At 37.6% G+C, this 16,869-nt stretch overlaps 1 protein-coding gene across 2 annotated transcripts in view; it reads right to left on the reverse strand.

Annotated features, from left to right (window-relative positions):
* The window catches only part of ITGBL1 (integrin subunit beta like 1), a 201,917-nt gene that overhangs the window by 80,682 nt on the left and 104,366 nt on the right, over positions 1-16,869 (reverse strand). For both annotated transcript variants that reach the window (XM_067536829.1, XM_067536828.1), the window contains exons 3-6: positions 13,128-13,274; positions 9,147-9,269; positions 4,983-5,123; positions 2,418-2,558 (exon numbers count right to left, since the gene is read on the reverse strand). In XM_067536829.1, the coding sequence (XP_067392930.1) occupies positions 2,418-2,558; positions 4,983-5,123; positions 9,147-9,269; positions 13,128-13,274 (552 nt within the window). The remainder of the gene's footprint in view (positions 1-2,417; positions 2,559-4,982; positions 5,124-9,146; positions 9,270-13,127; positions 13,275-16,869) is intronic.

Raw genomic sequence — 16,869 nt, forward strand, 5'->3', positions numbered from 1 at the left:
GCGTTTCTATGATTCCAATCCACTCATCTGGACAGGAAAAGTTTCCTGCTTCTAGCAATTAGGCAGGCAAAACAACATGAGAAACTTTTGAACCATGTCAGGGGGTTGCCATTTTGCCTGGATTTTCCCCAATCTAAATAAGCCCAAGTAGATTTTGTACTAAACCACTGAAAAAAACTTGTTAAAACCTAAAAAAGTAACAGTTTTGTGAAATGAAACATAGAACATATGCTTTGTGATTCACTTTGTAAGCACTGTTTATCTGTAGACACAAAACAATAAATACATTGTCCAAAATTAACAGATTGAATTTTGTAAATGCTTCTCCACATTGTGGGTTTTGGCAATGATTTACACAGATGCAGAGTACCCTGGTTTGAAGTGGGATAAATCACTCTACTGAAAGTCAGTTTACATTGGTGCACTGAGTCTAAGCTAGGGGTTTGCACAGTTAGAGTAAACAAAGCCCTGAATATAAGAACACAAATGCCAAGCCCATTGTTTAGTTAGGCTCAACCCTCTTTTGTATTTACCGTTAGCTATGGACATACTTTTACCATATTATTTGCTTTTTTCAGCAACTGGAATATAACAAAGTTTAAATCAAGCCAATCTCAATGTGCTAAAACTATGCTCAATTGATGCTGACAGTAGTAGGTCTTAAAATTGACAATATCCTGAATTAAATTGTCCTGTTTTCTGTGATTTTATTTCCACATCTTTCCATCATTTTTACATAATGAAGTGTTAAACACTTAGAGCTGGTCAAAATTTCAACCAAGGAAGTGGGAAGTCATAAAACATTTTTACAAAATGCCGCTTTTTCTTCCTTTCCCTCCTTTTCTGTCCAGGTCTAGTTCCAACCTTCTTTTTCAAACACAGTTGTGGTTAAGAAATCTGGATCTCCACATTTCTCATTAACAAAGAAGAAACAGAGTTACATTTCATCATCTCAGTTTCAGCCTCCTCTTCCTGTGTCAGGTTCATCCAATGCTCTTGCTATTTGGGATCAATCATGCTGGCTAAGTAATAGAGGGGAATCTATAGGTTCTCTGAAACTATTTTTAAAAATTATTTTGTTCTTGTGTGGTTCCAATTTTTTGTTGTTAATTAGGTCAAGTCAGTTTTCCACAGTACACTGCAGTATTACTCTCAGACTGTAATCTGTCTAGTCCCTTTGAAGTTGTCTTCAATTGCTTTTGTAAGATGTGTGCTTCTGTAGAGTCCCTTGATGCACAAAATGCATGCTATGTTTTAGTCAAAGTCCTCCTCCTGCTTAGTGCTAATTTATCGTAGCTGGATTAAAAATGCAGGGGCATCGTCTTCCCCAGAGTTCTACCAAGTGTCACTGGGAAGCTGGGACATCAGTCCTTTTTCATTCAACAAAGCATGAGGATGCTGGTAGCTAAGGAAGAATTTTTGAACCTCCAAAAATGGGCTAGGACTGTGTTAGGTGTTCTTCCTCAACAAAGTTTAAAATAATGTGCTGAACGCCCATACATCTGAAATTCTAGATGACTGCATCTGACAAATGCTCTCATTTTTTCCCCCATTTTATTTTCATATCGTAGCAAATAGCACAGATTTTTGTGCTATACCCTGCATTTTTGGGTGGCATCTTGAGTATCTTGGACACAATGTTCTTTGGGCAGGATTGTAGGCTCAGAGGTAGAATCAATGGCATTTAATAGGAACACATTTCCTGTAGTGATGCTGTAGTCACTACTATACCACTTTTTATGTTCTACTAACCAGGGTCATACACAAGAGGGGACAATAATTTCTCGGGCACAGAATTGCTCCAGCCCTGTGACCATGGCAGGGAAAGTGAGCTCCTCCAAGCCCTGGGGCCAGAGCAGGGGCACAGAACATGCCCCTCCAAAAGGGATCAACTTATTTTTCCTGCGCACTCCCCTGCTACCAACCATCTTGCATTAACAAATTCTTTGAGTTTTTCCTTTAATTTTCCCCTCTGTCTCTACATTTGCAGCATCTAGAAGTGACCCTGCAAGTTTCAATCTGTGTGGTAGAGTATATCCACAGTTAATAGCTTCAGTCAGTCTTCAAATGTTCATTTTGTGCTACGTGGAACACAATGTACTTAGCATAACACAAATGGGTGCTTACATTTGGGTTCCTAAGTTCATATATAGGCAAGAGGGTCAAAAAGTTGTGTTTTTTTGGAAAAAAATTAGAACAAAAGATTTTTCATTTCATTTACATTTTTCATAAAATTGCATTTTTTTTATTTAAAAAAAATCTATCTACTTACAATAAAATAATTAGAGACCGTACCCTAGAGTTAGCCAAGCAAAAATTACACTAAAGAAATAGAATGAGGAGCAAGAGCAAGCCAACTGGACATTCTCCCAAAATTAAATTCAGACATATTGTTTACACTTACATGTGTCCCTTACCTGAACAGAAGTCATCGGAGTATCTGTCATAGACCGCCTTGCAATTTCTTTCATCACACTCACAGGTATCTCCATGAATATCTCCCCAGTCACCAGTTGGATCCACATCATGGCATGTGCATTCACCACATACACATGTGCCTAGGAAAACGAACAGAGCAGAAATGAGCCTAGCAATGTGCATTAATAAGGATCAGTGTAGGAACTGAAACTTTTTACTCTGCCTTCACAAAAGCTGTGTGAGTGTAGGCTCACAGTTTCTACTGTTCATTAGTTAAAAACCTGTGCTCATCTCCTATGATTTACAACCTTTGTAGTCTAACAAAATAATTTACTTCATCAGCAAATTATCTTCTTCTCTTAAGATGCAAGTATTATATTGCTGTTGCGGTTTGTTCCTGTTTGGACTCAACAACAGAAAAATGCAGGATATGCAGGATGATTAGTAATTGTTAGAGTAAAAAAAAATAAAAAGTTAGGAAAACCTCACATTCTGATCCGATCGGCAATGACCGTGAGACCTTTATCACCCCAACTAAAAATCTGGGTAAAAAGCAATGACCTGACTGAAAATTATATTGTTGCTCCTAAACCCAAATGCTAGCCAATATTCAGGTCTTTGCCAGTTTATTTCCATTAGGAAAAGAAAGATTTCATGAGGCAGGTATTTCTTTGGTGCAATCCTCTTTATTTACAAAGAATGTACATACATTCCTATCTCCCTGAACACAGTAGGACAATCAACAAGAGAATGTTTCTTTGTTCAGAAATCCAATCCTGCTTTTCAACCAGTCTTGCGCCCCAAAAACAGCTCTCTCTCTTAGCTTCCCCCCAGAACTACACTCACATTGTGTCTCTCGCTGCCTGCTTTCTTTGCTTCTGAAGAACACAGAAACCAAACAATGCCCCAGCCACTGCATTTGCAATCAGTTCTCAGGGAAATCTGTCATGATCTTATGGCCCAATCTCTGCCCAGGCCTCACATACAGTCCAGTCCTTTGGCATCGGGTTCCGTTGTCTACATCTATCTCACTCCATAAAGGAGCTTAATTGCTTCTTTCATTTAGTCAGAATAAAAGACAGCTAACACATCCACCAGCTACAGCAAGGTCTGTGGTTGTCCACAGTTCAAAGTCAAGTTCGCTGGCAGCCATCAGCACCCTCCAGCACAACAATATGATGAATTTGAACAGAACTGGGCTGCATGAATAGATATTATGGAGACTTTTACAGTTCATTCAGTGAAGAGAATGTTGAACTTACAGTGGAAAAATTACATAATGATGGATGTAATTTCTGAACAGTAACTTTTTAGAATGACTTTTCATCAGCTGCCCTAGATATTCAGTATACATCAAAATATGTAAATTGGGAACACTGATCAAAAACACCATTAATAAAGTGATTAGAAATAGCTTTGTAAAGTTGAGGCATTCTGAAGTTTCATGTGGACAAAATCAAAAATATATGAAAAGTTACAAAGACTTCTGGAAATAGTATTGGGCAGGTAGTTCCCTTATACATCCTGTAGAAATTTGCCACTATTAAGGGTCCCAACTACACTGATTTGTACTGCTCCAATATAAAGATAAAGAAATGCTTGCTAGGTAAGATGTCTTAAAATTCACTTTGGTAAGAAAGCACTGTTATAGTGTGAATAAAACATCTAATTTGACACAATGTTTCTATATTTATTGTTCTCTGTATTACACAAATTTTTTTGTTTTTTTTTACAGTTGAAATCCAAAAATTAAATGAACCTACATTATTTCTCTATTTGAGCCAAGCTTTCAATTTGCCCATAATTAAGATGAGAGAGTTTTCTAAATGCTCTCAGGATAATTAGATGCTCAAACTATAGCAGGTTTGTCAGAAGAGATGTATTTAAGAAAGGTATCTATGAGACTTGCACTTTTGCTCTTCTGTAATAGTTTCTGGACTGCAGCCAAAGAAATAACATTCTCACTTGGAACGCTTTGTTCAGTGAGGCCAAGGATAGCAGCTGGTGAATACAAATTTTTCATTATTTCTTCCCAAATTGGCAAAATTAAATGGAAATTATGAATGAAATTCAAGTGATTGGACTTTGTGCAGAGAACTACATCTTATAAGGCTACAAGCAGGCTGTCTTTGGTTGCTTTTCCAGGTTCGGAGATGAAATAATGACCACTGTTCATTCGCAGCCCACATTCAGGGGTTTTGGGAACCCAGGATGGGTTATCTGCCCATAACCCATCCAGTGCAGCCTCATTGCAGGAGCAAGAGGTGAAAAGGGCTTCCCACTCTTGCATCAATTTCATCTTATAAATATATAGTTTATATATACACATTCACACACATATGTATACACCTGTATGAAGATATATTCATACAGGTGTATACATATATGTGTGTGTACATGTACACATAAGTATGTTTATGTGGACACACAACACAGATGCCAACTTTTAAAAATTTGTGTCCAGAAGTGAAATAAGGAGAGCAAAACCAGAAACTATTATAAACAATTATTACCTTTGTCTTAGTGCAAAATATATATACATATAGAATATGCGAATGACACACCTCTGTTGCTGCAGATTTTGCCATCTGGAGATGTGCATCTTTTCTTGATTTCCCAAGGGGTGATGTCACACTGGAATTCACATTTATCTCCATGCCAACCAGCCTCACAGTAACAGTTTCCACAGTAACACTTTCCATGGCCTTTACCCAAAGCAAAGTTCATAGAGAGAGAAAAAGACAAGTTTTTCAAAAGAGCATTAACAATCTAATCATTTTTACTAATTTTTCTCTTCATCATTGCAGTGTTATGATCACAACTAAAGAAGTTTACAGATTTTATTTCTGAATGAAATAAGATTAATACAAAAACAATTAATTATGTTGTACTCAAATACCTCCATAAACTCATTATACAAATGTTCTTCATTTGTAACACATAAATCAATAAATAAATCAAATTTAACTTTATTTTTTTAATAGTCATTAAACTTAAATTTTTGAGTATGTATGGGTAAATTTAGTAGGCTGTGAACTTAATAGAAAAAGTTAAGAGCAACTTTAAATACACTATTAAGGTTCAACCTCTCAAGTCTGAGCTATAGGGTACTGTGTACTTGCAACTTCTAAACAACAGGAGTTGAGAGAGCTCAGCCCCTTGCAAGATTCACTCCATGGAGTTCTGTGCCGGTGGAAAACTACCTGTGCTGAGCAGCTTGCACAACTCTGGGCTTTTGTTTGCAACTATTTTAAACAGGAAAATTATGGAAATGGATAAATCAACTCTTAAAAATTAAGAACCAGCTGGAAGATTAATCCCTCTCCTGAATCAAAATTAACCTTTTACAAATGCACCTAATATCCCTCCCCCACCTTCTATATCCTGAACAGGTCCTACCTTTGGTCATTTGGGGCTTGATCCTCTGACCCAATCCACCAAAGCACTGAAACTTTCAGCAGATGAATAGTCCAGTGACTTCAGTGGACTTCAGCAAATTTTGGACGTCAAATATTCATAATGAATATGAATTCATGATGAATTGTTCATGGAAGCAGATGAATTATTTCTGAAGAAATTTTTGAATAATTTTTAAAACTAAATACATTTGAGAATTTGGTAATTTTTTGCAAACAATTCACACTGATAGAAAGGAAGCTAAATTTGTGGATTACGTTGTTATAAATTTTTTGACCATCTCTACCTTTTATTCTAGAGAACTCACATAACAATTCCACACTGATGGCCACTGTGAATGCATGCCACTAGCGCACAGGTGAACAGGCGAGCGAGTGTGGCTGATGTGATGTGATGCAAGCCATCACCATTGAAAACAAGTCATGTGTGTTCTGATGATGGGAAAGTTTTATTAACCACTTTGTGGCTGTTGAGAAACAGAGGCTGAGTCATAAACAGCAGCAGATTTGGCAGGCACAGTTAGTAATCCCTTCCTCGGCATCAAACTACTTATGCATTTTATGTAGAAAGGACTGCCCCTCACATAGCAATCTTTTCATTCACAACTGTACTCCACAAGACATAAAATCATCATCATCATCATCATCGGTCATGAACAACCACCACCACCTTTGACCTCCTCTTTTCTCCCTCATGCTCCTATGTGCCCAGAACTAGTATGAACTAAATAATTTAATCTACAATTATCTTGGAGTGGATCTATGGTTCCTGACTGAAGACAATGCTGCTCCATGTGGACAACAACAACAAATTGCAGGCTGAGAGGCTAGTTAGCTATACTATGATCCACATTAAAAAACAGGCCATATCTTCACTGAAACTGAATATGAAATCCATAAGACTAATCCCCACAAAAAACTAAAAAAGGTCATACGCTACATGGATCATTAAAAAAAAAAAAAAAAGGCCAATTGGCTCATAAAAAAGCCAATTGAAGAATGGCTTGACAATCCTGGCACAGCATTTGAACCTATGCCACACACAATAAGGAGCCACTGTTGCCCCAAAGTAAAGTTTAAAACATGTTACTGATACCTCAGTGCACTGTTATGTGTACTTTTCTAGCAATACGCCTTCCCAACTCATTGCTGATGATTGCTAAGATGTTTGCATCACTAGCAGCTCTCATGTCACAACAGCTTGACCCTTCTGTCTATTTTGTTTAAAGAAAATTAAAGCCAGATAGGCTGCCTCCTCACTGGAGACCACCCTTCATGTCAAGGAGGGCAGGGAGCATGTGGAGTGGCCGCTGAACACTGTGGGGGCACAGCAGGGACCAGCCATACAAGCCTTTACTCCTTCCTCTGAAGACCTCCCAGGCGCTGCCTTTAGACACTGAGCCAATCTGAAATTGTAGAACCTTTTTCTTTTCTTTTTCTCCTCCGGACTTTTTCCTCTCTAGGATTTGGGCCAATGCTTGGGTGCTTTGCTGAACAGGGATGTTTTCCTGAATTGGGGCCTATGAAAGAAGACTGCCTATGCATTGTAACATACTTGTTTTTGAAAGATGGGGACTTTAAATGTCCCTGTGTTATGCAGGAGGTCAGACTAGATGAACATAATGGTCCCTTTTGGCCTTAAAAATAGAAGAATCTTAAGATCTGCAGCCATTCCTTTGGGGTGAGCAGCCTGGAAGGAAGGCTTCTAGGACCTGTGGAGCACATCACCTGGGGCACAAAGCACAGAAGAGAGAAGGTAAAACAGTTTGGGGGGGGGGGGGCAGGAAGGGTTAAACTCAAAGTTATGTACCTTTGGAATTTTGCTTATATGTTGTCTGTTGTGCCTATTTGGGGTCCAGTCTTGCAAATGCATATGCACATGATTAGCTTTTAGCATGTAAGTAGCTCTATTGATACCCCTAGCAAAACTACTTGTGCTTAAAGTTAAGCCGGTGCATAAATTAGAAGGATAAGAGCCTTAGTTTGCAAGCTCTCCGAGGCAGTATTCCTGTTTTAGTGTTTTGTATCAACTTTAAGGTGGCCCTGATCCTGACTGAGGTGTCTGGGTCCTAGTGTAATGTAACCAATTTTTATAGTGCTGAATTAGGAAATCACAAACACTAGGGACCTGGTTCACCGGCACATTTCTCCAGTAACTCTTGAATTCAACAGGCACATCAACATAACATTGGAGTTTTACAGAGGTACATCGTGTCCCCTGTTAGATTATGGAACCACTGAATGAAACCAGGGTAGAGAATAAGGGATTAGGAAAAAGCTTTATCCTGAGACACAACACTGATGAGAACGGATACACAGAAAAATGAACAGGAGAGTTTAATGGGGTTTGGTAAAATGTCAAATTTTATCAAATGTAATGAAGGATGGCAGGTGCTCTTCACACTTTATTATGTAAAAATAAAATATATATTGCATCACTGATATAGAATAGCGTGATACCCCTTCTCCAGATTTTACTTCAGACAATAATTTGATAAATTTGGCCTGCATTCCCAGGGCATGGTTTCTTTAGAGGGTCATATTATTATCATTTTTTAAAAAAATAACTTATTCTGTACCACAAAAGTTCTTTTCCACTTCCAAGAACAGCATGGAGAGTTAAACAAACAAATTATTTTGGTCTCTATATACACATGGATAAATACAGATAGCAATATATATTTTACACACACTCCCCAACATAAAATTGCAGCATTACAGGGATGAACCTGGTCCCCTTGTGTATGCGTCTGTATATTACTCCTTTCTAATCCCACTTCTCCCAATGCCATACTTCTCTGTTTAATGTATCCCCTCAATCTCTCCCTCTTTCTCTTCCATCTATGCACATAGCCACTTACATGTGCCTCATTTGCTAGAAAGATTAGCAGCTTTATGGTGCTATGCACGCAGACCTCAGTGAGATTTGAATCTGTGACCCCTCATTTTTAAGACCACTGTTCTAATCCCTGAGCTACAGAGCCAGGCCCCAAGTCTCCTCAGTATAGGGAGGAGGCTGGTTAAGGCTGAGGAGCAACAAGCGACCTGCATCTCTTCATAAAAGGAGACAGTGGCTCAGGGATGCTATGTTCTGTGGCTTATTGTTCAGCCACTTGCCAATCTGAAACTCCCACTCATCATTCACAAGTGGGTATTCATGCTATTTATCTCTTTGTCTCTCAGTGCATGCATGCAATAAAGTCATTTGTATAATTCCAGTAAGTAAAAATCTGAAACACTGTACCACTCTATTGCATGTCTCAACCAGATTTGACTGATCATCTTATTGCATTTATTTACTAATGTACTTACCTGTACAGATCTCTTCTGTTTCATCATCTAGACATTCTCGGTCATCACACTCACAAAATTTACCATAGACCAGTCCGTTCCCTTCTGAATTCTCACACTTGCATCTGCCACATTGACATATGCCTGTAAACATTCAAAACAACACAGTCTGTGATTATAGTTAATAAAAAGGATAGTTGTTGCTGTTTTAATCAATCCATCAGTGGTTTTATACATCTCATTGCTAAGCAAGTTGAAAACTTAATATAACCTGGGAGTTACAGGAGTCCATCTGAAGTGTAAATAGAGTTTTTTTAAGGGTCTTACTCTACAAAGAATAAAGAACCATAACAGGAAATATTATACTTCTCTAGAGCTCAGTAAAATTCATCTCTAGGGTTGTCTGTCCACAAATACACCAGACACGTCATGAAATCCACAAACATGAATGCAACAGTGGAAGACATTCTCTTTCTTTCGTGAAGGAAGAAAATTGAATTCTATACTGCCAGCTTCTCAAGGATGGAACCTTACTTTGTCCAGCTTAATGCCCATATGGCAACAGAGGAGCATAAGATGACAATCGAGATCCTAGAAATAACACTAGAAGAATTTCCTGAGTATATTTAGAGAGTCCCGCAACATCCTAATATCCTCCCTACACAATCATAATTTGGAGAACATGGTCCCAGTGTAGTAATATGGGGAAAACCCCAAGAAATGAGTCTGAACTAATTTTTGGGGAGGACCACCTGCAGTAAGAATTCATGCTCAGATGTCAGGGAAGAGGAATCAACTTCAGACATTAATTATCACAGCAATACCTTTAATTTGCCAACGGACTAGCTAATTGCTATAAAATGTGAAACAAATGGTAAGTACAATGTGTAATTAGAAATGTCTTGTAGAACTGTGGTTTTACTGCAAAGATGTACATTCAAGGGATGTTTGACACAAGACTGTAGGATTGAACACCTCCTTCACTGAACTTAAACTTCTCTGCAACATTCTTTGGCTGAGAGGGAAGGTTCCTTGGCCTTTTTATATAGTTTTCACTAGGCTTGGCAAAACGGTCAATTGATTGTTCAAATTACATCAAATGACCAGTCAATTTACTGCCTATTATTTGACCATGGTCAAATATTGTCAAATACTGCAGCAAGAATTCCCTGATGTAGAAGGTGGCCTACCCTTTAATGGTATCATGGTGCCATTCTTTCATTTTTTAGATCTTAATTTCATTGTGTTTCATATTTTTCTGAGTTAATATAACTCCATTAAGCTACTTAGTTTTTGTAATTAGCCATAAGTATGTAAGCCTAAATCTATTGGAGACCATAAAGTCTTCTTTTTTTAAAACTGATATTATTCTAATAAATTAGTGCTTTAAAATATTTTACCATTTTTGACATTATAAGACAACAACATTTGGCCAATATTTGACTGGTCAATTGACCAACTGTTTCTGAACTGGTCAAATGTCACACTCATTCAGACAGGAGAGAAAATGTATTCTTTACAGGTTATTCAAGCAGCTTTATGTATAACTTTGTGCCTGCATTTATATAAAATCCCAGCATCTGTGCAAATCTAATACTCTTCTGTACACATGGCCAGTTTGGCTTCTAAAATGATAGGCTTGTGTTTTTGGAAAAAAAAAATTCTTTCTGCTTCAGATATGAAACCTAGAGTCTAAGAATAAAGCAATGAAGGTCAACTCTCTGAGTGACAGACCAGGTGTCTAGCTGGGCAAGTACTTGTACAAATACATGATAATTTGTTTACTTCAGCTTCACATATATATCAGATACCTGTTCCAGGTGCTAGGCAATCTGACAAAATTAAAAAACACCATCTATAACTAAACAAAACAATAGTAGCAAACCAGTGGCTAATCCCACACAACACAAATCAGAGCCTGTAAACAAAAGACATTACAAAACTAAAACGTTCCTCTCCCAAGCCCCACAAGGTACTCCAAACTGCTTCAATCTCAGCCACCTCAAATGTCTGCTCAACTAACCGGGCTTTTCAATGAATCCCAAAAGTGAACAGACTCAGACCATTTCCAGCCAAGAAATGGGGATATGGGGGACTGAATTTGAAGGAAAGAGGCCCTCATGGGGAAAGCTCTACTAAGCAGTATCCTCTCTTTTCATCTGAGTGAGCTCCAGCTCATGCATTTATGCTGATTACAGCTGATAGTGTCTCATGTTGACAGCCACACCCTCATTCTGGAACACCCCACAGAAGAATGCTCTACTTCACATTTACACATGGTACACTAGTTATCCATGTCTCTAATTTTAACATGTGTGCATGTTATATGTTTCCACAATTGTTTAAGCCACCTATGAGAATCTGGGTCCTTAGCACAATCGTAGCTGTGTGGATGTAGCTCTTGGTACATCCTGTACATACTGTACCTCTTGGTCCTTCCCTTATCAAAAGTGGTAAGTCAGTTACTTTGTTTACGTTATTTCTCTATTCTTTTTCTCACTTTCTCTTTGACACATTGGGACATGGCTTATTTCTGGTGTAAGACCTGATAATGACCTTCTATTGTTCAAAGATTCCCTTTGCCCATCAACATCTCGATATCTGACAAGCTGTAAGAGGGTGTTTCATTACTGCATTTAAGAGAACACCAAAACATGACAGTCTAAACTGGCTACATAGAAAAACCTTGTTCCAGTAACCAAGTGTCTTTCACACAGAGAATTTCCCCAGCTCAGTGTCTTACTGTCATACGGTTCACAAATTGAAGGAGGAGGAAACTAAAGGTTTTGTATAAACAGAAAAGCAAAAGGAGGGTCCAGCTCTGATTACAGGAAAGCCTCATCTTTAATGAGAGCTTTGCCTCCACACAAACTGCCTCCCATTTTAAAGTAGAGCCTTGAGCTCTTACCCTTGAGCATCTGATTGAGTCTTCACCAACCCAGTCCCGCCTTAATTCCTCTTCTGCCTATAGTCAAGTAACAAGTAGCATATCAAACGTGGATTAGATTCAGCTAATTTAATTCCTGGTATGTTTGCTACTCTACGTTATCTCCAGCAAAGGAATGATGATGGCTCCCTGTGTAGTGACAAGATGCCAAAGTGAGACAGAGAGCTATCCTGTAAGTATAAAACTACATACATGTATGGGCTTAAATGTAAATTAAAATACTGACAATGTTCGGCAAAAGTGTGGATCTGGCAACGCCTCCTACTGCCAGATTCACACAGAGATTTGTGAAAGTCAATCAGCAGAATCTGATTTCCGTTCTGACTGCCTGCAAATGTCCACTGAAATTTTAAGGCTGTGCAAGTGGATCTTCAAGATAGTTGCATCTTCCTCTGTTTATCTACTTGGGTAATTTCTACTGAGGTTAGCACGAATCATAAAACTTAAATGAAGGAGAAAAGAGCTACAACAGCTCAGAATGTAGAAGAGTTTTGGCTGGAGGTTCCCTAACCAACATTACATGGCAAATATTTTGGGATAACAAGTTTTAATAATCAATGTGTTTACATTTTCAGAAGGGATGTTTGGCAAATGCCTCTTTTGCCTCTGTTCGTAACAAAAAAAAAAAAAAAAATCTAAGCCCCCCTCAGTGTTAATGTTGTTACCACATCCTTTTGAGAGTCTTCAATTTAAAATAGTTATGGATGAGCCAGAACACCAAAGCAAGCATTCTGAGGACTCTTTAGAGGCAATTTAAAAGTCATAAAAATCTTTTCAGATAAATTCTTTGAAAAAGTTTAAACTAGCATTGCATATCACACCTAGAAATCTGCAGACTACAGTTTAGGTTACATTTTTTTAACTGATTTTTCTGGATGAAGAAGTCATTCAGAACAGCTGGAGTCCATGTCAATTTCAAACAAAAGTCTCAGCGTGCTGACTTGTTTTCATTGTATTATCTGAATTCCATTACACCCACACTATGCTCAGGAATAGATTTTCACAGAAGTTTAGTAACACATGGAGAACTTTCACCATTAAGGAAAATATCTTACCAGCATTAGAACAGATGATATCTTGAGAATTCTTACACATTTCATTGCTTTTCTTCCGTGTAAGGTTGCAAGTAGTTGGGTACTGACAAGCTTCACCATACCAGCCTTGCTCACATTTGCACTTCCCACAGTCACACTTTCCATGGCCTAGGAATTTAAGGACATTGTCAAATTCAGTTTCATTCTAACTCATCTTTTCTCATCTACTTCTTTAAAAAGGTACAGTTGCATCAAAAATTTTAAAGTTGACATCATTAACATTCTGTTTAAGTCAAGTTTACACAATTATAGACATGATTTTTTTTCTAAAAGTTAGAAAAAATTTAAATTAACTTTGAAGAGAGATTTTAAATGTATGTATCTTTAGTCCACAGCACATTATTTTAATAATCCTGAAGGGCTATTTTGAAAGAGTAATATAGTAGTAGACTACTACTACATAAAAAATATTTATAGACTGAATATTTTAATTGCTAACCATTACTATTACAATAAAATGATAGAGCTTGTGTTCGTGTTTAATGACAATGGGATATATATTCCCTGAGTAGCATCAATACCATTGCTTGATAGATTGCCATTGCAAGAGCTTAAAGGACCAATCCAACTGCTTCTTTCATCCATAGATGGCCTGGTGTATATCAATGGAGATCTGTACACTGCATGTCTCACAGGGCAAAGACATCCACATGAACCATAAGCAAAGTTTGTCATTTGAACTATTTTTTCTTACGCAAGGTCCAATAGGATTTTACAAATCCTTTAAATGTCTTTAAAGATTTCTGACCACACTCACTGGATCGCTATCTGTACTATTCATTTATGCTGCAGATGAACCATTGTATTTCAAATTAATTATTAAGCATAAATTATAGTCAGTTAATTTCCCGTTTCCCCTTTGCGCTTTTAGACTATGCATTATCTTTTGTAAATAATTTTATCAAGAACAACATATGGCTTCAAAGGCCACACAAAGGCCATCTATCTAATTCACAGGTGAGAATTCTAAATGGGTCACTTAATTTCTCATAAATAAAATCTTACCACAGTTGATTTTAAATATCTCAATTTCCCTGCAGTGAGAAAACAACTTAAAGTACAACACGCCTTCTGCTAATATAGTGGAATTTAAATAAACTAATGTAAATAAATTGCTTTCATGACGTAAAACCAGTTTGCTTGCTAATTAAATACATTTCATACTTGCTCTCCCCAATAGTCCCCAGATACAGTTCAATAATTAAAGGACATATAAAAGAACATCATTATTAATTTATTTTTAAACAAACAAACAAATTAAGTAAATAAATAATTTTTTTTTTAATTGTCTGATGACTTTTTCGGATGCTTTTTGTTTGCACATGAAAATGGTGAATGTCAGCAGAAAAAGTGGGATACACAATATTTATAAAACATTTTCCTGCTTCAGTGGTAGTTAATGGCATAACCTTACTGGTAAAGGAAGATAAGCCCTTGTGCAGCCAAAACAAAATGAAATAAAAAATAAACAAACAACTAAAATCCATTTCCTTCTCCTTTTTAAAGAATACTCAGGACAGCAGCTAAGGCTTCTTCCATTCCAGCTTTCCTAGTAATTTACTAGCTTGATCTCTGCTGGTAAAGAAAAGAAGGTCCAATAAAAAGGAGAATTACTTTTTTTCCCCCGTTGTTCCTTTAACTAAACAATACAGCAATTCAGTGGCAATTGCTGCATACTCTCCTTTACTTGGTGGTCTGGCAACACTAAGAAACATTAGTGCACAAGGGAGAAAAAACATTTCTCTCTTAAATTAAAGTCACCTGCTTGGAACAGTAAATAGCGACTTTCTGCTGGTGCAGCTGTGTGGTTGAATGGTTGTTTTATTTTAAAACAATTCTTTAAAAACAAAGTTATTGGAGGCTTTTTCTCTGAAAAATAAAACTGGTATAAATAGTATCAACATGTTCTCTCTGTTATGATTTTGAACAACCATAAGGCATTTAGGTAATATGAACATTATAAGATAGTATGTGTGCATTTCACTTTATTCCTCCTTCAAACTGTGGAGGTGTGGTAATCTTATAGTTACAATTAGGGTGACCAGGTAGCAAGTGTGAAAAATCAGGACAGGGGGTCGGAGGGTAATAGGCGCTTATATAAGTAAAAAGCTCCAAATATCAGGACTGTCCCAGTAAAATCAGGACATCTGGTCACCCTAGATACAATCCTCAAATGGGGGACAAATCCTCCCTTCAGTGCATAACCAAAGGGTATGTGCTTGGTCAAGGGAGGGTTCTGATAAGGTGCGGAAGACCACACAACAGGCTGCATAACTCACGCCTCCCTGAGTCCTTCCATTCCACATAAGGCAATAGAGAGTAGATCTGCAAGGCAATATATCCAGCAGTCCTATCCCTGATTATTTCCCCTCTGAGCAAGCCCCAGCAACCCCACCATGCTCCCGTGTGGCAGTATGTGCTCTGTGACACATGCAAAGATGTGCAACTTCTATGTAGACTCTTGCCCCAAATCAAAACAGCAGTTCCACTACATCGGAAGGACCGCTGTGATTGTGGACAGGAGTCACAAGATCTGCTGTTTAATGCACAGTAAAAATTTTTTTAAAAAATCCAACCACAAAAGAATCCCTGCTCAATCAAATCCCAGCATTCACTCAAGCCATTCTAATTACTGTTAAGTTACCTCTGCAATCACGTGTGCATGCATAACAGAATCCAAATATTTACATCCAGCTTTGATCACATCAGTAGCTTTCAGATCAGAAAGGAAGTGACACAGAATTTACAAAGCAGCATTTCTACTGCTGTGCCTGCCCCTAGAATGCATTCCCCCTCGTCCTTGTTACAGTTTCAGTTCTGATTCTGCCTCCTCCTAAGGTTCACTCCACACATAATACGTCTCATGTTTAAGTATGGTCAGACACCATACAGAACCAGAAAATGGAATTGCTTCTTTTGCCAGTTTTTTCACCCCAGGTGCCTAGGAGTGTGACTGTACATGTATATGTTTATCTCATTTATTGTATTTGTTGAGCACTAACAGGACACAAAAATATAGTCCCCATTTCTAAGAGTTTACAGTCTAGAAGAAATACCCAAAAGACCACATCTATTCTGTATAAGGCACCAAATTGGGATTCAGTAAATGGGGTTCAATTCCTGGTTCTGCCACAGACAGTTTGCATGACTTTGGACAAGTCACTTAGACCTTCCATTTGTAAAAGTGCAGATGATCATACTTCCATTTCCCATAGTGGTGTTGAGAGGACAAACTCATTAATGTTTGTGAGATTCTCAGATACGACAAATGATCAGAGCCATCTAGACAAAAATAAATAAATAAAACAAACAACGAGGAACCATTAGGAAAGGAATAGATAACATAAATATCATATAATATCACTATATTCATTCCTGGTATGCCCTCACCTTGAATTGCGCATGCATTTCTGGTAACCCCAGCTCAAAAAAGATATATTAGAATTTGAAAAAGGGCAACAAAAATTACTAGGGGTATGGAACAGCTTTCATATGAGGAGAGATTACAAAGATTGGGACTATCTCTTTTCTAAGATGAACAACTAAGGAGGGATGTGTAAGGAGGTCTATAAAATGATAAATGGTGTGGAGAGATTGAATAAGGAAGTGTTATTTACCACTTCACATAAGTCAAGAAGTAGGGGTCATCCAATGAAATTAAATAAGCAGCAGGTTTAAAACAAACATAAGGAAATACTTCTTT

This window comes from Emydura macquarii, unplaced genomic scaffold (assembly GCF_026122565.2).
Source record: "Emydura macquarii macquarii isolate MOO-44397 ecotype Brisbane River unplaced genomic scaffold, CSIRO-AGI_Emac_v2 contig_3671, whole genome shotgun sequence".
Classification (NCBI taxonomy): domain Eukaryota; kingdom Metazoa; phylum Chordata; order Testudines; family Chelidae; genus Emydura; species Emydura macquarii.